This window comes from Oryx dammah, unplaced genomic scaffold, assembly GCF_014754425.2.
Source record: "Oryx dammah isolate SB20612 unplaced genomic scaffold, SCBI_Odam_1.1 HiC_scaffold_16, whole genome shotgun sequence".
In the NCBI taxonomy this organism is placed as follows: domain Eukaryota; kingdom Metazoa; phylum Chordata; class Mammalia; order Artiodactyla; family Bovidae; genus Oryx; species Oryx dammah.
The window spans coordinates 44,189,340-44,207,776 of NW_024070200.1; the positions used below are offsets into that span (position 1 = coordinate 44,189,340).

Here is an 18,437-nt window from a genome sequence, read left to right on the forward strand (position 1 = left end):
CGGATGTCCCCTGAGTTGCAAGGCAGATTTCTTAACCAATGGACCATGAGGGAAATCTCACTCAAGTGTCTTGATTATTCCCTAAGTCTGTATACAGTCTTAATTATTTCCTGACCAGCTACTTAAAATGAACATGGGGGCCCTGGTTCAAACAGCAGTAAACAAATTCCACTAAGATACTAAAATAAAAAGCTTTTTTCTTTTTTCACTTTCTCTCCCTCTCTACTCCTCTCCCTCCACCTGTCCTGGTGTTTCTTATTTGCTATTATTAAATAGCAATGTCAAATTCCCCTGGGTACAGGGATGCTGGCAGGCTGAGTGCAGACTCACAGGCCCCCTAGGGGTCAGTCCCCTGGTGTCAGGCAAGCACTGGGCTCAATAGCTGCTGGGTTCCCTTCTCTGGCCAGCCCAGAGCTGTCCTCCTCCCATAGGCCAGTTGCTCCGACTCACAGGAATGGGTAAACCTCAAAGGTATTACAACCTTTGTGCCAGGACGTGGTGAGTATCTAGATTTGGGGACAGGTGAGAGGTTTGCCCTGAGGTCAGGGTATTTCTACTATGGAGTGAAGTCAGCTGCCTGAGTCACCACCGAATGAATGGTGCTCAACTCTGATCCTTCCCCTGCCCTAGCTAAGGCACCCACCAGGAATGAGGGTGCCAGTGTGTGCTGGGCAGGAAGGCAGGCCAGGTGGAGGCTCAGGGTACCCTGGGTGGAGTGGGTGGCTTAAGCTGGTTCCTGGGAGGCAGGGAATCAACAGAAATGGGGGACAGTGCATGAGCCAAGGCTCCAGGCCCTGGGTGCCTGCTCCATCGTCCCACTGGACTTTACTGACAAAGTGAAAGTGTGAAAGTGTTAGTCCCTCAGTAATGTCTGACTCTTTGCAACCCTATGGACTGTAGTCTGCCAGGCTCCTCTGTCCATGGGATTCTCTAGGCAAGAATACTGGAGTGGGTTGCCATTTCTTTCTCCAGGGGAATCTTCCCAACCCAGGGATCAAACCCTCATCTCCTGCATCGCAGGCAGATTCTTTACTGTCTAACCCACCTTACAAAACAATCATTCAAATATTAGATTCTTAAGAATTTTAAGATGGGGACTACAGAGCATTAACCCCAAATGTGAGGCCTGTCAGAGCACAGGGCTCTGTGTGCCTACACTGGTCTTGTGTCCACAAAGCTGTCCCTCTCTGTTTTCAGCCACAGTTTTATAAATATGCCTGGGGCCCCTGGGGTTCTTGGAGACCCTTTCAGGGGGTCTGTGAGGTCAAAACTATTTTCATAATAACAATGAAGACAATATTTGCTTCTTTCATTCTCTTAGGCATGTACAGTGACATTTTTCCCAAGGCTGCCTGACAGTGTGATACTGTAACAGGTTTAATTCAGAAGCAGAAAATTTAGCTGTCTTCTAATAAGCCAGATATTAAAGAGATTTTTTTTTTAACGTAAAACAATACTATTCTTCTAACTATTTTCTGCTGTGGAAAATACGGTTATTTTTTAATAGAAATACCTTATTTGTCATCATTTAAAATTTTTTAATATTATCTCTCTCTATCTTTTTTCATTGTAATTTTTAGGTGAATAAAGATAAATTTTTAACACAAGAAATGTTGATAAATAAACCCACATAGACAAAAGCTCTTGGGGTCCTCAGTGCTTTTTTTATGAATAAATTTTAAAAGTTGAGGTAAAATTCATATGACATAAAATTAAATATTTAGGGACTTCCCCGATGGTCCAGTGGCTAAGATTCTGTGCTTCCAATGTAGGGCACCCTGGTTCAAACCCTGGTCAGGGAACTAGATCCTACATACTGGAACTAAGAACCTGTGCACCCAGCTAAGACTGGGTGCAGCCAAATAAATAGATAAATATTTTTGAAGTTATTAGAAAATAAAAGGTAAAATATTAATATATTTGTAAAATATTAAATATTTTAAATAAAAATATTAGCAATATTTAAATTAAAACTTGAAAATGTTTTTAAGCTAAAATATGAAAATGTTTTAAAATTAAAATATGAAAAAATTTAGTAAAATATTGTATTATTTTTTAATTAAAATCTTTATATTTTTAAATTAAAATATTTTTTAAAAGATAACAGTAAAACAGTGTCTGATGTGGAGTACATGATCAATAAATGTTGGCAGCTATTCAAAGGACTGAACCAATTTCAGTGCTCACTGGCAGTCTCTATTTTTCTAAAGTCTACACCACATAGATTTAATATTTGACTTTGCTTTTGATCATTGAATAGCTGGTGCCTCATTTTTCAAATTTACCTTTCTGTAACTACTGTGGAAGCTGAATAGTTTTCACATTTTTGTCACAGCTGTGACTTTTCCCTTTTTCAATCTATTTTAAATCTCATTGTACTGATGCAATCATGTATAAAATAAATAACTAAAATTAGTCTAGTTTATACCACATTATCAAGGCTGTTGTCATGCTCATAAAAATAATGTTAGGGCTCCAAGGGCATTGAAGAGCTGGAAATAAGCATCTGAGGCAGATGGAAAGACCTACTTATCACCAGGTTGATCCAGTTGCTGGATCAACATATTTTGAATATGTCCCACATATTTTGAATCTTTGAAATGAGCCACAGAGACCAAGCAGAGTTGCTGTGATTCCGCCGCAGTGATATAAATATGACCTTCCACGAAAAGGCGTGTCATGGCCAGCAGTGAAATTCAAAGCCACAGGCTGGGTTTCAGAGTCCACATCATTAGAACATGTTGCCCCTCTGGTTACAGCAAAGTAAATATAGACCAGGGTGATTATGTGAACACATTGCATTTAACTTTGCCTGTCTCTATTGATTTCCCACTTCATTTCAACAGCAACTGGATCAACCTGCTGATAAGTAGGTCTTTCCATCTGCCTCAGATACTTATTTCCTTTCTTTCCAAGACTGTTTTCCACCTTCTATCTTCAGTTCATTCCCTTACCATCTTGCTGCGCTGTCTCTTGCTTTTCTTCCAGGTGACTTCAAACTCTCCTTTCTTCCTACTGGCATCTTTTCCTGGTACTCACAAATATTCCAGATGTTATGGAAAAACCTGAACAAACTTTTTGACCAACCCAATATGTAACTATTTCCCCTAACAGGAAAACGTTCCTCAACCCTGTGTCAGCCTCAAAGTATCCCCTTTTTCATCTTCTTTCCTATAACAGGATTCACTCTGCATCCTCATCTCCTGCCAGTCCTCAAGCAATGAGAGGATGGCTCTGGCTACCTCTCCACTGAGCACCTCGAAGGCTGCTCAGGGTCTCCTAACCGCCAAAGCTGGCATTTCATTTTCATTGGGTGTGATGGTTGACTACTTACTCTTTGACTGTTTGATTACATTTACTCTCCTTGCCTGGGTTCATAAGTTTTTATAATTTTTCATAGCTGTAGTTTTTTTTTTTTTTTTGGCCACATGGCATGTGGAATCTTAGTTCCCCAAGCAGAGATTGAACACAAGCCCCTACACTGGACAGCACAGAGCCTTAACCACTGGACCACCTGGGAAGTCCCACGTCTCTTACTTTTCGTTTTCCGTTTCCTACACAACAAGTTCCTCCCAGCCTTACCGTTGGTTTACTCAGGCTTCCATCCTTGGCACCCTTGTTTTTTCCCCTTCTACCACGTTTTTCTGTGTGATCTCTTCTATTCCCATGATTTCAGCTAATGCTGCTGCTACTGCTAAGACATGTCAGTCGTGTCTGACTCTCGCGACCCCACAGACGGCAGCCCACCAGGCTCCCATCCCTGGCTGGTGATTCCCAAATCTGTATCTTCATCTCTGATCATTCTTATAAGCATAATACTTGCTTTTACTTTTTAACTTTTATTTATGTATTTATTTTATTTTGGTTGCTCTGGGTTTTCTTTGTGGTGCATGGGCTCTTTAGTTGTGGCACGTGGGCTAGTTGACCCGAAATATGTGGGATCTTAATTCCCCAGCCAGGGATAGAACTTGTGTCCCCAGCATTGGAAGGCGGATTCTTAACCACTGGACCACCAGGTAAGTCCCATGATACTTGCTTTATTAATAGATATCCAAACACCTACAAGCAATCTTCCTGGAGCTCCACAAACACATCAAGCTGAGTTGACATCTTTCCTGGAAGCTCCTTCAGCTCCTTATGAGGTAAACTGCTGCTACCTTAAAAAAAAACCTAGCTGAGATCCTGACACTCAGATGGAAAGAATGTCTTGCTCTCTGATTTCAGCCTCTGGTTTCAACAGATCACAAAGACTATGCAACACAATTGTGTTCAGTCTTCACTAGTTTATAAAAGTTGATTTTATTTGGGCAGCCACAAGCACAAGGAAGGAAGCTCTGTCTTCAGAGTTCTGAGAAAAACCACAGTCTGGGAACTTCCCTGGTGGTCCAGAGGCTAAGACTCTGAGCTTCCAATGCAGGGGACCAGGGCTCATTTCTTGGTCAGAGAACTAGATCCCAACTAAAAGTTCACATGTTGCAGTGAAGACCTGGTGCAGCCAAATAAAGAAATATAAAAATGAAAGATCACAATAGGTTTCCATAAATTTCAGTGTATCTTTGTCCTCTTGGTTCCCTTTCCTTCTCCCCAGAAAGCTGCCACTACTAAGTTCTTCTCTGTATCATGCCTCTCACATCCAGTTAATGACCAAGATCTGTATATTCTATTCTTAAGTAGCGTCTCCTTTCCACCCTCACTGAAGCTGCCCTGGTAGAAGAGGCCTTCATTCTTCTTGCTTGGATTACTGCTCCTCTCAACCTTTTGCCTCCTGTTTCATTCCCTTTCACCTCAAAGTCAGCCCACCTACTAGAATAATCTATAATGGTCAACATAAAAGTGCCCCTCTCCATTTAAAAAATTTCACTAGTTCCTCTACCCTAGTGTTGGCTGGCAGTTCCCAGACTGTGCTATAGCATTTCCACTTCCATTTCATTCTGGTGGCTCAGACGGCTAAAGAGGAGACCTGGATTTGACCCCTGGGTCGGGAAGATCCCCTGGAGAAAGGAATGGCTACTCACTCCAGTATTCTTGCCTAGAAAATCCTATGATCAGAGGAGCCTGGCAGGGTACAGTCCATGGGGGCACAGAGTTGGACACGACTGAGCAACTAACACTTCATTCCATACGTTGCAGATAACTTCTTTCTGAAATGCCCTCTCTGGGTTAGTCCTCAGCGCTGAGAAGCGCGGGCTGAATTAATCATTCTCTTCCCTGGGACTTCCCTGGTGGTGCAGCGGCTAAGATTTCACTCTTTGAATGTAAGGGGGCACAGGTTCCATCTCTGGTCGGGGAACTAGCTCCCACATGCTGCAACTAAGAATTCAAAAGCCACAGCTAAAGATCCTGCATACTTCAGCTAAGACTCAGTCCAGCCGAATAAATACATATTTTAAAAAATCATTCCCTCCCCGCGTACCTTTAATCTGTATGATTATTGTCCTTCTCAAGTACACCTGTCATTTTTGTTTTTATAGATCTGAGTCCTCTGCAGATTGTGAAGGGGTTGGTCACTTTTTCACACTTTCCTTTTTTATAACCACAGTGCCTGGTTGAGCATGTGGCATATTGTGGCACACTCAATAAATAAACGTGTAGTGAATGAATGTTTTAAATGTGATTGTTTAGATAGGGAATCAGTGAGCACTCCAGCACCCAGAGGCTGGTTATAAAGTATATCGTGTACTGAGTCCTCATTCTGCATCTCCTTCCACTTCTCCTTTCTGCTTCCTGCCTTTATGCCATTTCCCTTCTGCACCAGACATCTAGCAGGTGGGGAACCATCGAGTGAGGAGTGAGTGTGGCAGTTGGGAAAGACAGTCAGTTTTACCATAAACAAAATTCTTACTGTCTGAATATTTATTAGTCAGGACCCCACAGTTTGGGACTCCCCTGGTGGTCCAGGGGTTAAGATACCATGCTGCCACCACACCAGTTTGACTGGGAAACTAAGATCCTGCATGCCTCGTGACAGGGCCAAAAGATCTCTCTTGGTAAATGTCACACTGCACTTCAAAATATGTGAGCTATTTTCAAATATCTTGTGATATTGATTTCTAATATAATTCCACCATGATAAGAGAACAGACTATGTATGATTTCAATATCGTTAGACCATGAAATTTTTGCACCTTGTTTTATTGGTTCATAGAGCTTTTTAGGTCTACTACATATCCTTCTATCTTTCTATTCATTCTATTAATTTTTGAGAGTTTTATATTGAAACTCCAGCTAAAAATCTTAATTTACCTACTTAAAAAAATAATTGTAATATATAGTGGAAATATGTGTGAGCTTCCCAGGTGTCACTTGTGGTAAAGAACCCACTTGCCAATGCAGGAGATGTTAAGAGAAGCAGGTTCTCTCTCTGGGTCAGGAAGATCCCCTGGAGGAGGGCATGTCAACCCACTCCAGTATTCTTGTCTGGAGAATCCCATGGACAAAGGAGCCTGGCAGGCTATAGTCCACGGGGTTGCAAAGAGTCAGACACAACTGAGGCAACTTAGATCGGTAGAACTATATGTATCTTTGTTCTGTATTATCCAAGTTTCCTATAAATGTTATCATACTTTCATATTTTAAAAAGAAAAAAATGAAAAAAAAAGTTGAAAAAAAAAGATCCCATAATTGGAGTTTATGTAAAGTAGTAGAAGTCAACACCCCTCCAACGTGTTCACTAACAAACCAGTCAGTTACGAAATCAGTCCCCACTGGATCAGCCACAGTTCACCTCTGCAATGGAGTAAATGACATTTTTGGATTAGTCTGTCGGTCTCTTCAGGATTGTGGAATTGTAGGATTTCAACTTGAGGTTAGTTAACCTGATGTTGGAGAATGGCTTATTCAGAAATGAAAATTTGAGTATAAAACCAGTTCACAAATGAAGAAGATAAGCAATAGGGATTAAAATGTGATAAGTGCTTCAAAGACAGTGGTTTGTACATCAAAGGATTAAGAAAAACTAATTGTTTGAATACTTATGCAAAGACATCTGCCTTGGATCTTGCTGCGAAACTCAAAAATGATACGAATGTTGTGTATTATGCCATCATCCTTATTTTATTTACTTATTTATTTTTACCTAAGTTATACATCTATTGGAGAAGGCAATGGCACCCCACTCCAGTACTCTTGCCTGGAAAATCCCATGGACGGAGGAGCCTGGTAGGCTACAGTCCATGGGATCGCTAAGAGTGGGACACAACTGAGCGTCTTCACTTTCACTTTTCACTTTCATGCATTGGAGAAGGAAATGGCAACCCACTCCAGTGTTCTTGCCTGGAGAATCCAGGGGACGGGGAAGCCTGGTGGGCTGCCATCTATGGGGTCACACGGAGTCGGACACGACTGAAGTGACTTAGCAGCAGCAGCAGCAGCAGCATACATCTATTTAATAAAAGTAGATTTCTATGGCTGAAAGGAAAACTAGAATCCTTTGTTCTACTTTTCCCCATCCCTGAATTCTGTCCCGGAAAGAAGTGTCTTGTAATGCCTGCTTTGGGCCCATATTTCTAAATAACATGTTTACATTGCATTTCTTGATTTTTTTCAGGATGTTATCTATTAACTTTCTACTATAGAAGATGAGACCATTTGCTTAGTTTCCTATTTCCTCTCACTATTTAGCCTCAGGGTTTCTGGAATTTTTCATATCTTGATACCTTCAAACTAGGTAACCTAGCAATTACATTTTTTTTCTAGAGACAGTTCTCCTGCGGTTGCCTCTCTCTTGCCCTAATCTGGATTTCTTGTTCTCCAGACTGGCTCCTGAAAAGCTGTCCCCTTATTCTCCTGGGGGATCTTTCAGTCGTGTTCACGGATTGGAGGTCCTGTTTCCCAAATCCCACATCACCTTCTACATTGTATACTGCCTTGTTTTGGTGGAGCATGTCCTCCAGTAGCTTCCTGAGAAAAGGCTCAAGGGAGGTAGATTTTTTGAGACTGTGCATTTCTGAAAATGCCCTTTTATTTTCACCTCTCACTTAGAGCTTCATTTTTTCACGTTAAAGTCCTGAAAACCTGGACTAGATAATCTGAAATCTCTACCGCTTCAAATAACTAAATGCTGGGTACAAGGTAACAAGATCACTTAAATACATAGCCTAGACTGCAATAAAGTTAAGTGAAATTCCCAGAGGCTAAAGCTAAAGACTGGTGCCTGGAATTTGTGAGCAATGCAGTGCCCACAGCTCTAGGGAGGCTGTTGTTTCAATAAGTTGGAAACTTGGTTTTTATGTCTACATTAAGCTAGGAGACCTGGCTTTGAGTTCGCTGGATGCAGAACATTGAAACTGACATTTGCAGAGGGTTGGGACCTTGCAAGGAGACACACACTGGTGATGAAAGAGCAAACTAGCAAAAAAAAAAAAAATTGTCCCACTGCACAAGGAGCTAAAAACAAAGACCATATGTCATGTTCTGAGCTCAGAGTAGGGGAGGAACTCTCCCTTGTAAAACTGTAGCCTGAAATCTGAATCAGGCTGAATCTGAATCTGAAAACTAGCCTGAAGTCATTGTCTGAAATCTGAATTTCTGCTACCAGCATATTCTGGGGGAAATTATTAACCCTCCCCATCTGATTCTTCTTAGGATCAACTGCATCTTTTCCTGATGTGTGATATAGGCTTGAAGATTATATCTGTCTCCAGCCATGGATTAGGACCGTGGTTCTCAGAGGGTAGACTGGAGACACCTTTTGAGAACTTCTTGATTAAGCCAAGCTAACTGACTCTTGGGAAGGATTCTTTGCTTTTAAAGCTCATCAGGTGAGTGAAGAAGCTTGCAGGAAGCTCGCCTGGACTGAACAAATGTAAAGCTCCAACAACGTGCACAACTTGCCTGCTATTCCGTGTTTAGACATTGTCACCTGGAGAAACTGTTGTCATGTGCACAGGAGAGAATTATAGGATGTTCACTACAACTGTTTATAGAAGCGAAAAGTTAAAACCAACTCTGAGATCTATTAGTAGAGGAATGAAAAATAAATCGTAGTATGGTCATATGGTAGAATGCTCTAGCAGTGAAAATGAATGAATAAGTGTACAGAAATCAGTGGATTTCAAAAAGTCCATGTTAAGTGAAAAAATATATGAGGATATTATAATTTATGTATATTTTATGAAATAACTACATATTGTTTCTTGTTGTTGTTGTCTAGTTGCTAAGTCGTGTCCAACTCTTTTTGCATCCCTGTGGACTATAGTCTTCCAGGCTCCTCCATCCATGGGGATTTCCAGGCAAGAATATTAGAGTGGTTGCCATTTCCTTTTCCAGGGTATCTTCCCAGACCAGGGGCTTGTCTCCTGCATTGGCAGGCAAATTCGTTACAGCTGAGTGACCAGGGAAGTCCCATATTTTGTTTATATGTATATAAATGTATATAAATGTGGGCTGGGTATGCCCCCAGTTTCAAGGTAGTGATTGCTTCTAGAGACGAAGGGAGAGGAATGGGACTGAGGAGGGGATTTCAATTTCAATTTTCTTTGAAAAAAAGAATTTGAGGTACACGCGTCTCTTTCAATTCTGGTTTCCTCGGTGTGTATGCCCAGCAGTGGGATTGCTGGGTCATAAGGCAGTTCTATTTCCAGTTGTTTAAGGAATCTCCACACTGTTTTCCATAGTGGCTGTACTAGTTTGCATTCCCACCAACAGTGTAAGAGGGTTCCCTTTTCTCCACACCCTTTCCAGCATTTACTGCTTGTAGACTTTTGGATCGCAGTCATTCTGACTGGTGTGAAATGGTACCTCATTGTGGTTTTCATTTGCATTTCTCTGATAATGAGTGATGTTGAGCATCTTTTCATGTGTTTATTAGCCATCTATATGTCTTCTTTGGAGAAATGTTTCTTTAGTTCTTTGGCCCATTTTTTGATTCGGTCGTTTATTTTTCTGGAATTGAGCTGCAGGAGTTGCTTGTATATTTTTGAGATTGTTTGTCAGTTGCGTCATTTCCTATTATTTTCTCCCATTCTGAAGGCTGTCTTTTCACCTTGCTTATAGTTTCCTTTGTTGTGCAGAAGCTTTTAAGTTTAACTAAGTCCCATTTGTTTATTTTTGCTTTTATTTCCAATATTCTGGGAGGTGGGTCATAGAGGATCCTGCTGTGATTTATGTTGGAGAGTGTTTTGCCTATGTTCTCCTCTAGGAGTTTTATAGTTTCTGGCATTACATTTAGATCTTTAATCCATTTTGAGTTTATTTTTTTGTATGGTGTTAGAAAGTGTTCTAGTTTCATTCTTTTACAAGTGGTTGACCAGTTTTCCCAGCACCATTTGTTAAAGAGATTATCTTTAATCCATTGTGTATTCTTGCCTCTTTTGTCAAAGATAAGGTGTCCATAGTTGTGTGGATTTATCTCTGGGCTTTCTATTTTGTTCAATTGATCTATATTTCTGTCTTTGTGCCAATACCATACTGTCTTGATGACTGTGGCTTTGTAGTAGAGCCTGAAGTCAGGCAGGTTGATTCCTCCAGTTCCATTCTTCTTTCTCAAGATTGCTTTGGCTATTCATCGCAGCACTGTTTATAATAGCCAGGACATGGAAGCAACCTAGATGTCCATCAGCAGACGAATGGATAAGAAAGCTGTGGTACATATACACAATGGAGTATTACTCAGGCATTAAAAAGAATACATTTGAATCAGTTCTAATGAGGTGGATGAAACTGGAGCCTATTATACAGAGTGAAGTAAGCCAGAAAGAAAAACACCAATACAGTATACTAACACATATATATGGAATTTAGAAAGCTGGTAATGATAACCTTGTATGCGAGACAGCAAAAGAGACACAGATGCATAGAACAGTCTTTTGAACTCTGTGGGAGAGGCGAGGGTGGGATGATTTGGGCAAATGGCACTGAAACATGTATAATATCATATATGAAACGAATCGCCAGTCCAGGTTCGATGCATGATACTGGATGCTTGGGGCTGGTGCACTGGGACAACCCAGAGGGATGGTACGGGGAGGGAGGAGGGAGGGGGGTTCAGAATGGGAAACACATGTATACCTGAATCAACATGAACCAATACAATATTGTAAAGTAATTAACTTCCAATTAAAATAAATTTATATTAAAAAAAGAAAAAAAGAATTTGAAACACTTTCTTCTCTGTCAATACCCCTTAATTTTTGCAGTTATGATCCTTACAGGGTATGTGTTTATAATATTTACATTTTATTTTGTAACTCTGTTTTCCACATTTTGCCTACAGTTGTCTTGAAAATAGAAAAAATGGTTTTTTTCATCATGCAATTTGGCATGAGGGATCTTAGGTCCCTAACCAGGGATTGAACTCATACCCTCTGCAATGGAAGCACACAGCTGTAGTCACTGAATCACCAGAAAAATCCCTATGTTAACTATTTTTATGTTAATTCTTTAGTCAGAGGATGGCAAGGTATCTTGAGAGGAAAAGTAAATGTCAAGGAAGTCCCTCAATCTTCTTTCCATTTAGCTCTTTCTGACCTACACCCTGACATGTGAGGTCTTCTGTTATACCTGGGAACCAGTCTGAACAAGGCAGCAATCTTGGGTTTGATTGTCCCATGCTCATCTTTCTCATGAAAAAATGTCAAACTACCTTCCATGTGTTTGCCTGTCAAACCATAATGCTCTGTCCTTACTAATCCACTTAGAATGCTTCCTCTCTCGCCAGTCACTATAATTTCAAACTTTCCATTAACTCATTTGTGTGAAAATGTTATTACATGGAATTAATACTCACAGAACATTGTCTGAAGGATAGTCATGAATACCGTTTGATCAGAGCTGGCAGACTGATTTCATTTGGCAGGAAAGAAGAAGCCTGTTGGTGATGTCTTCACAAGAGTTTCAGTGATCACTGGTGATATCTGCTCTGGGCTTAAACTGGAAGGGACAGTGTGCTTGCCAGGAAGGTATTTCCACTCCTGCCCCCACATACTGTAAAATGTATCACTGAACCAAGTCAAGCCTTCTGAGAGTTGCTTGTCTGCAAGGAATGATTTTTGGCTCCTTTGCAGTGAGTGGCTCTTGGCAGTATGCCAGCCACCTGCACTAAAGATATACTGAGAGACAACTGTGTGGAATTAGATTCTATATTTATTGTAGGAATGCTGCTGAGGGCATACTATATAACACGCTTTCCTTTAAGAGGAGCCATGAGAGAGTTCTTTGGAACAAGTGATCTGTTTTTACCTTATGGACACTGTGAATGTTATAAGGTTTTCTTCTTTGCTTTGGTTGCTAGGAAACTCAGGGCAATGGTACAGTCTCTAGCAGGAGACTTTTGGACAAACATTTTACATACTAACTTCACCTCTCCCTTCAGTTAGTACTTATTGCACCTGCTCTATGCCTGTTAGGGACCCAAAATATCCACGGAGGGACTTCTCTGGTGGTACAGTGGCTAAGACTCTGCACTCCCCATGCAGAGGTCAGGGGGTTTAATCCCTGGTTGGGGAACTAGATCCCACATGCAACTAAGAGTTTCCATGCTGCAGCTAATACCCATGCAGTCAAATAAATAATAAATTTAAAAATTTAAAAATAATCAATGTTAATCACTATAAGATATTAAAGAAATCATAAGAGCACTCACTTAAGGCTGAAGACAAACCCAAGGTTTAAGGTGACTTAAGGGCTTGTTGTTGCTGTTGCTGTTTAGTCACTAAGCCATGTCCAACTCTTTGCGACCCCATGGACTGTAGCCTGCCAGGCTCCTCTGTTCATGGGATTTCCGAGGCAAGAATACTGGAATGGGTTGCCGTTTCCTCTTCAGGATATCTTCCTAATTCAGGGATCAAACCCATGTCTCCTGCATTGGCAGGTGGATTCTTTAACACTGAACCACCTAGGAAGCCCATCCCAACTCAGTGTTGAGGATCATTTTAATGTTTGTTTGAGTGGACTCTCGGGTCATTTTATTCTGTCTCTATATAACCCACAGAGCAATCTGTTTGATTGCCCCTTGCACGTTCATCTAGAGTGTTCAGGCTTTCCAAAGATCACAATCATAACTTTTATCAGAAGGATAAAAAATGAAAAAAAGAAGGATAAAAAATGGAAGAAAAGGGAAGAGGAAGAATGAGAGGGACAAATTAGAGGTATGGTATTAATAGATAAAACTACTATATAAAATAGATAAGCAACAAGGATATACTATATAGCACAGTGAATTATACCCAGCATCTTGTAATAACCTATAATGGCATATAATCTGCAAAAAGTATTGAATCCCTATGCTGTACACCTGAAAGTAACACAATGTTGTATTTAAATCAAATATACATCAATAAGAACAGAAAAGGAAGAAAGTAAGGAAAAAAGTGGAAAACTGAACAAGAGGAAGAGGCGCTGGGATGGGAGCTAAAGCATGGACACAGGGCTGATTCTTTGCTCCCTCAGTCCCTGGCCAGCAGCCTTCTCCCTAGTTTCTCCTCACATGGCCAAGTTCTCTAATAAGCTGCTCTCACTTTCCTCCATGGCAGAAGCAGGCACTGTCAGGGGCTCTTCAGTGTCATTCCTGATTAGTCAATTATTTTGAATCAACACGCACAAAACTGTCTTTCTCATCAGGGAATGGGCAGAGGACAGACCTTAGTGTGTCTATTTTTGCTTGCAGAAAGCTTGGAGTCCAATTTCACGGCTCTACAATATCAGCCTTCATGGCTTGCAAGATGGATGGTCCTAAAAAACAAACAAACAAACTGAATACCAAAAACTAAACAACTTTATTCTTTGAATGTCTTTTAAGTCATATCCAACCGTTTTTCAAGAGAAGGGCTACTTCGTGGTGGTCCAGTGGTTAAGATTCCACCTTCCTATGCAGAGAGTGTGGGCCCCATCCTTGGTCTGGGAACCAAGATCCCACATGCCACAGGGTGCAGCCAAAAATTTAAAAATGAAGAAATAAACAAGTTGTTTAAAAAGACATCTGCATGAAAACAATATTTTATTTATTTGTATGATAACTGCTTAATTTTTAAATATTGTTTAATTTTAAATTTTTATTTATTTACTTTTGACTGCACTGGGTCTTTGTTGCTGCTCTCTGGCTTTGTCTAGCTGTGGCGAGCAGGTGCTACTCTTCGTTCTTCCCTCTCGTTGCCAACACTTTGGTTCAAATCTTCAGCATCTCTTGCTAGAATAAGCCTCTTACGTGGACTTCCTGCCTCCTACTTCTCTTTCTAAACCTTGTTCCACATCAGCTGCCAGGGAGAGCTTTAAAGATGTTACTCTGGGAGATTTCCAGGATGTCCAGTGGTTAGGACTCCGCACTTTCACTATCTTGGCCCCAGGTTAAAAAAAAGTAAGAGTTACTCTGATGAAGTCAGCCTCTCCTCCTACTCAAATCTTTTTTTTTTTTTAATATTTATTTATTTGGTGGTGCTGGGTCTTTAATTTTTTTTTTTACTTTATTTTTAATTGGAGGATAATTGCTTTACAATATTGCATTGGTTTCTGCCATATCTCTGTGCTGGGTCTGAGCTGCACATTTTTGAGATGTTTAGTTGCAGCATTCAGGACCCAGTCATAAATCTTACATGCTCCCTGCCCTTAAGGTCTTCTAAGACTGAGCCTCTGATCAGCTCTCCATCTTCACTTCCTACCAGCCCCATCTCATGCACGAGTACTTCCCACCAGAGCAAACAGCTTGAAGCTCAACGAGTGACATGGTCTCTCATACATTTCTGCCTTTAACGTGTGTTATTTCCCTTTCCTGGAAAACCCCATTATTCCTCGTCAGATTGGCCAGCTTCTACTTGTTTAGCAAGGCTGGTCTAAAGCCTCACCTCCTCCCTGAAGCTCTTCTTAACTCCTCTAGAGAGACTGGTGATGCCTACAGCAATTTGTACATGAATCTTTTGCATGCTACTTGTTTACATGTGCTTTTCTCACACTAGACTATGGTCTTCTTGGGCAAGATGTAATTATAATCATCTTTGTGTGACCATTTCTTACAATAATGCTGGAAACACGGTAGACTCTCTGAAGATGCTTGAATAAGTTTATTAGGGACTTAATTTTCATATCTATTCTTAAAGAAACAGAGAGCATAACTGAAGTCAGCTTGATCTGACAGGAGGAACAAGTCTAGAGCTATGAAGTTCAATACAGAAACACTGGCCACATGTGGCTATTGAACACTTGAAATGTGACTAGCCTGAAATGAGATGTATTCTAAGTATAAAATACATACACAATTTCAAAGACTTAATATTAAAAAAAAGAATGTAGTGGTGCTCCAGTGGCTAAGAATGCCCCTGCCAATGCAGGGGGCACAAAGTTCGGTTCAATCTCTGGTCTGAGAAGATCCCACGTGTGGCAGGGCGACTAAACCTATGCAGCACAACTACAGATCCCAAGCTCTAGAGCCGGTGCTCTGCAACAAGAGAAGCCACTGCAATGAGAAGCCCGTGTACTGTAACTAGAGAAAGCCCACAGGCAGACAAAGATCCAACGCAGCCAAAAATAAATAAATAAAATTTTAAGTTCTTCTTTTAAAAAAAAAAGGACTGTAAAATTTCCCATTGATATTTTTTACATTGATGACCATTTAAACAATAATCTTTTGGACATATCATGTTAGATAAAATATACTGTTAGAACTAATTTCACCTCTGTCTTTTACTTTTCTAATGTGGCTACGAGAAAATTTAAAACTACACATAAGGTTCACGTTTGTGGCTTGTGTTATAGTTCTGTCAGAAAATGATGTTCCAGAATGTTCATTCTGTGAACAAATACCTCTTGAGCACCAGCTCTAGACAGCTATTAGTCCAAGTGATGGGAACAGAATAGTAAAGAAAGTAGATAACGTTCCTGACCACAGGGTGCTTACATCGTAATGGAGAGAGGGACACAGAACAGGAGGCAGATGTGTAAACAAGATGGTTTTGGATGGCATAAATAAAGTACTATGAAGAAAGCAAAGAGGGTGGGAGGGCGGTCTTTCAGAGCAGGTGAGGACAGAGGAGGGAGATGAGGCAGGAGGCTAGAACCTGGATGATGGTAGAGACCTGCAATGCTACAGCAATGGCATGGATAGGGAGGTGCAAACAGACTTGAGAGATATTTGGAAAGTAACATTAGGAGGACTGCAGTAAGTATAGATATTTGGGATTGGCCAGAGCAGATGCAGATTCCCAGGATTCTGGATGACCAGGTGAATGGTGGCACCACTGGATGAGATAAGGCTGGAGTGGACTTGAGGCAGATGGGGAATTCCAGTTTGGCTATGCTGAGCATGAGGTGCCTGTGGAAGGCCAGAGGGCAGTGCTGTGGGGAGATGTCAGTGCTAGGAACAATCATTTGGGGTCTACTAGCACAGACACAGTCATTCAGACGCAGCACAGATGGGAAAGGAAAGAGAGAAGATGGCGAATGAAGATGCCACACAGGTCCAGGTTTTACTGACCAGGGTTCTTCGCCTTGCCTATTCAATAGAAATTGACTAGAGGCCAGACCCTCCAGTATTCTTGCCTGGAGAATTTCATGGACAGAGGAGCCTGACATGCTAGTCCACGGGGTTGCAAAGAGTCAGACATGACTGAGCGACTAACAACATGCCAAAAAGAGGCCAAACATTCATTGGGACCTCTCTGCAGCTAGGAGGAGTGAAAACAAACAACAGGTTCCCCTTCTTGATCCCTGAGGTGGGGGCTGAGCTTTTTTCTTCTATGGGTGAGGGTAGCTGTGTGTGCATGGTTTGGGCCAGAGGGCTGGCTTGGGTGTTTTGCCCACCCCTTAGGTGGTGTATGTGAAAGGGGCACGCACAGTATCCTATTTTGCTCCTGACACCGTTTTTGGTCCAGGCTCTTCAAAAGTGACAGTTGGGCTTTTCAGTCTTTGTATCTTTTGGGTCCAGAATTTGCTCCAACTGCTCATGGTCACAGTTATTTTTAGTCCCATACAGTTTCCCTATATTTTGTTGCTGGAGGAGAGGTGTGTCCAGGTACAAGCACTGTAGTAGCAGAAGGTCTCAGGTCGTAGCCTGTCACCGAGGGAGCACTTTCTAAACTGATTCATACATGAACATGTGTCTAGACTGCAGGGGGGAGGAACCAGGGTAGCTAAAGGGGTTCACGGTATAAGAGAGAAGGCAAGACTGATTCCGCAAGGTTTGGGTGGTGATGGAGGGGCTGGGCTGGCCTAGGAGACTGGCTGGGAGGAGAGAAGGGGTCTCGGAGGAGATATTTGGTGTCAGGGAGGAGGAAGGAGGCTAAGCAGCTGGTAAAGGAGTCATTGTGGAAGACAGTGATGTCCAGGTAAGGACATCACTTGGGGAAGCTCTGGATATGTTACAGTTTGGGCCAAGGCTTTATCACGATGACCTCAGAGTTTGAGAAGTCCTCCAAGAAGCAGTGGATGGAGGGAATAGGGAGAGCTGGCTTTTGAAAAGTTGAGTGGCCCAGGCTCTAAGTCTCTTTGCCACTCTCTTCTCTCCTCTCTAAAATGAGCCTCTTCCACACGCTGCGGTTGTTATAAGGTCACCAAGTACAGGTGCTTCCCTTGGTTGCCTGAGCTGTTCTCTGTCTGAACCACACTTACCTTCCATTTCCCAGTAGCAGAGGAATCCAGGCTCTGTCCCAGGGGGTGCTTTCTGAGGCCGCCCCCTAACACAGTCAAGCAGCCAGGGCAGACTAGGCACAAGGTGTTGGGCCCACTATGGTGGGCGACTGTGGGGAAGCCAGTTGTGCACGCTGGCTGGTGGTAAGCTGGCTTCCAGGAACGCGACCTGGAATGGAAATAAATAGGCCTTCTAGTCTCTTCCATCATCGTATTCCTCCGAGTCTCAGTTCCAATTAAAAAATGGGAATTGCAGGTGATAGCAGTGGACTGAGGAGTACTGGGCAAGCACTTCGTGTCCATTAACTCCGTGAATCCCACAGTCACATTGACGCGGGTGACCTCCGTTTGGTAGGGAAGGGGAAAGACAGGTTAAGTTTCTTGATCAAGGTCAACAGCTGGCGAGTGCGTAGCCGGGGTTTAAACCCGTACTCAAACTCGGGGTTCAAACGGGACTCACTGACGACTGCCGATGGAGAGGTTCCAAGGTTTCGGTATCATTTATCCCTTCCTATCCCAGCCCGAGGGTTCCCCACGTGGATGATCTCGCGGGCTCTTCCCGCTCCGACACCCCCGGGTGTGGCTCCACCCTATGCTGGCCCACAGCTCGGCCCAGAACCTCTACCGGTCGTCGATGACAAGCTCCCGGCGGCGCCCCGAGCCCGCCTCCCGGGCGGCCACCTTCCCTCAGAGCGCGCGCCTCGGGGTACACCTGTTCCCGGGCAGGGGGCTTTGGCCACTCCTCGGCGCCGCCCCACGCTCGCGGTGGAGCCCCAGCGCCGCTGGGCGGGAGGACGGCAGGACGCCTCCCGGGACTGCGCCGCGGCCCTGCGCACGGGGCGGCTGCGGGCGGGCGCGCAGAGGGGGCGCTGCTGAGGGCGCGGCAC

General features: G+C 42.6%; 1 protein-coding gene and 1 long non-coding RNA gene across 3 annotated transcripts in view; one reads left to right on the forward strand and one right to left on the reverse strand.

The window, feature by feature from the left end:
• Positions 1 to 3,952: 3,952 nt before the first annotated feature.
• On the reverse strand, positions 3,953 to 18,400 carry LOC120875567. The gene is made up of 3 exons (XR_005723989.1): positions 17,533 to 18,400; positions 13,578 to 13,668; positions 3,953 to 4,486 (listed from the first exon to the last, which is right to left on the reverse strand). It is a non-coding gene; the product is annotated as an uncharacterized LOC120875567 (long non-coding RNA).
• The window catches only part of TM6SF1 (transmembrane 6 superfamily member 1), a 32,771-nt gene continuing 30,284 nt past the window's right edge, over positions 15,951 to 18,437 (forward strand). The window contains exon 1 of one of the 2 annotated variants that reach the window (XM_040257453.1): positions 15,951 to 16,637. Coding sequence is in view for 1 of the 2 variants with exons in the window: in XM_040257449.1 (XP_040113383.1) it covers positions 17,242 to 17,249 (8 nt within the window). In the remaining variant the exon portion in view is untranslated. Of the gene's footprint in view, positions 16,638 to 17,232; positions 17,250 to 18,437 lie in introns of those variants that run through there. The other variant, XM_040257449.1, reaches the window with a different exon arrangement.